Genomic DNA, 3,004 nt, shown 5'->3' with positions numbered 1-3,004 from the left:
AACAACAATCCCCTGCATTTATATAGCGCCGTTAATGTATTCAAACATCCCGAGTCACATCTCAGGGGAATTATCAAACACCATCATGATCCGAGAGGTGAAGAGACGCTGCATCAAACCGGGAGGTTTTAAGGAGCATCTCAAATGAGGAGGTAGAGAGAGAGAGGTGTCGAGTTTCAGCGAGGGAGTTCCAGAGCTGGGGGTCCCGGGGCAGATGGAGGCACAACCAGCGATGGTGGAGCGATAGAAATCGGGGCACGCACAGGAGGGCAGAATTGGAGGAGTGTAGAGATCTCGGAGTGTCGCAGGGGCTGGAGGGGGTTACAGAGATAGGGAGGGGTGTAGGGCTGGAGGGCATTATAGAGATAGGGAGGGGTGTAGGGGCTGGAGGGGGTTACAGAGATAGGGAGGGGTGTAGGGGCTGGAGGGGGTTACAGAGATAGGGAGGGGTGTAGGGGCTGGAGGGGGTTACAGAGATAGAGAGGGGTGTAGGGGCTGGAGGGGGTTACAGAGATAGGGAGGGGTGTAGGGGCTGGAGGGGGTTACAGAGATAGGGAGGGGTGTAGGGGCTGGAGAGGGTTACAGAGATAGGGAGGGGTGTAGGGGCTGGAGGAGGTTACAGAGATAGGGAGGGGTGTAGGGGCTGGAGGAGGTTACAGAGATAGGGAGGGGTGTAGGGGCTGGAGAGGGTTACAGAGATAGGGAGGGGTGTAGGGGCTGGAGAGGGTTACAGAGATAGGGAGGGGTGTAGGGGCTGGAGGGGGTTACAGAGATAGGGAGGGGTGTAGGGGCTGGAGAGGGTTACAGAGATAGGGAGGGGTGTAGGGGCTGGAGAGGGTTACAGAGATAGGGAGGGGTGTAGGGGCTGGAGGGGGTTACAGAGATAGGGAGGGGTGTAGGGGCTGGAGGAGGTTAAAGAGATAGGGAGGGGTATAGGGGCTGGGGGATGTTGCAGAGATAGGGAGGGGTGTAGGGGCTGGAGGGGGTTACAGAGATAGGGAATGATATAGGACTGGTGGAGGTTATAGAGATAGGGAGGGGTGTAGGGGCTGGAGGGGGTTACAGAGATAGGGAGGGGTGTAGGGGCTGGAGGAGGTTACAGAGATAGGGAGGGGTGTAGGGCTGGAGGGGGTTACAGAGATAGGGAGGGGTGTAGGGGCTGGAGGGGGTTACAGAGATAGGGAGGGGTTGTAGGGGTTGGAGGGGGTTACAGAGATAGGGAGGGGTGTAGGGCTGGAGGGGGTTACAGAGATAGGGAGGGGTGTAGGGGCTGGAGGGGGTTACAGAGATAGGGAGGGGTGTAGGGGCTGGAGGGGGTTACAGAGATAGGGAGGGGTGTAGGGGCTGGAGGAGGTTACAGAGATAGGGAAGAGCTAACTGTTGGAGGGACAGATACGAGAATGTTCCTTCACAGACTGACTGAGTCTGTGTTTCTCCTCAGGTTGTGGTTGGAGATGGTGATGACTACATACATGTCAGCATTTATCAGCCATTGCCGCATATAAGCAACAAGCCAACTGTGACCGGTGTACAGCGTGACAAGAAGCTGTCTGACAATATTGAGTACTTCTAGGGAATGTCCGACCCACACCAACTACCGCCTCTCGAGAGTCCCCCCATTCCCTGTGCCCAAACTCCCAACTATTCAACTGCAGTGGCATCGCACGCTCAATAAAAATGTCTGCAGATTGAAATTGTTGCCGTTCCTTCTTTCAAATTGGTGTGTGTGGGGGGGGAGAGGGGCAGAGGTCGGTGGGAGGGGGGCGAGGGAGGGGGAGGTGGAGGGAGAGGGGGAGGTGGTGGAAGGGAGAGACGGGGGGTGAGGTGAGTGGGGAGGGGGGGTAACCGAGAATTAACCGGGACCCTCTCGATACCCCGGGGGGGGTGGGTGAAGTGACCATTAACTGTGACCCTCTCGATACCCCGGGGGGGGGGTGAAGTGACCATTAACTGTGACCCTCTCGATACCCCGGGGGGGGGGTGAAGTGACCATTAACTGTGACCCTCTCGATACCCCGGGGGGGGGGTGAAGTGACCATTAACTGTGACCCTCTCGATACCCCGGGGGGGGGGGTGAAGTGACCATTAACTGTGACCCTCTCGATACCCCGGGGGGTGGGTGAAGTGACCATTAACTGTGACCCTCTCGATACCCCGGGGGGGGGGTGAAGTGACCATTAACTGTGACCCTCTCGATACCCCGGGGGGGGTGAAGTGACCATTAACTGTGACCCTCTCGATACCCCGGGGGGTGGGTGAAGTGACCATTAACTGTGACCCTCTCGATACCCCGGGGGGGGGGGTGAAGTGACCATTAACTGTGACCCTCTCGATACCCCGGGGGGTGGGTGAAGTGACCATTAACTGTGACCCTCTCGATACCCCGGGGGGGGTGAAGTGACCATTAACTGTGACCCTCTCGATACCCCGGGGGGGGGGTGAAGTGACCATTAACTGTGACCCTCTCGATACCCCGGGGGGGGGGTGAAGTGACCATTAACTGTGACCCTCTCGATACCCCGGGGGGGGGGGTGAAGTGACCATTAACTGTGACCCTCTCGATACCCCGGGGGGTGGGTGAAGTGACCATTAACTGTGACCCTCTCGATACCCCGGGGGGTGGGTGAAGTGACCATTAACTGTGACCCTCTCGATACCCCGGGGGGTGGGTGAAGTGACCATTAACTGTGACCCTCTCGATACCCCGGGGGGGGGGGTGAAGTGACCATTAACTGTGACCCTCTCGATACCCCGGGGGGGGGTGAAGTGACCATTAACTGTGACCCTCTCGATACCCCGGGGGGTGGGTGAAGTGACCATTAACTGTGACCCTCTCGATACCCCGGGGGGGGGGGTGAAGTGACCATTAACTGTGACCCTCTCGATACCCCGGGGGGGGGTGAAGTGACCATTAACTGTGACCCTCTCGATACCCCGGGGGGTGGGTGAAGTGACCATTAACTGTGACCCTCTCGATACCCCGGGGGGTGAAGTGACCATTAAC

The 3,004-nt window shown here is 58.1% G+C and overlaps 1 protein-coding gene across 1 annotated transcript in view; it reads left to right on the top strand.

Annotated features, from left to right (window-relative positions):
- The window catches only part of LOC139242444 (cystatin-B-like), a 4,002-nt gene extending 2,320 nt beyond the window's left edge, over nucleotides 1-1,682 (top strand). The window contains exon 3 of the mRNA XM_070870353.1: nucleotides 1,442-1,682. Within this exon, the coding sequence (XP_070726454.1) occupies nucleotides 1,442-1,573 (132 nt within the window). The 3' untranslated portion in view covers nucleotides 1,574-1,682. The remainder of the gene's footprint in view (nucleotides 1-1,441) is intronic.
- Nucleotides 1,683-3,004: the final 1,322 nt, after the last annotated feature.

The sequence above is a fragment of the Pristiophorus japonicus genome, unplaced genomic scaffold (genome assembly GCF_044704955.1).
Source record: "Pristiophorus japonicus isolate sPriJap1 unplaced genomic scaffold, sPriJap1.hap1 HAP1_SCAFFOLD_1332, whole genome shotgun sequence".
Taxonomy (NCBI): Eukaryota; Metazoa; Chordata; class Chondrichthyes; family Pristiophoridae; genus Pristiophorus; species Pristiophorus japonicus.
The sequence above is the reverse complement of the archived record's forward strand: the minus strand, read 5'-3'. Positions and strand labels throughout refer to the sequence as shown.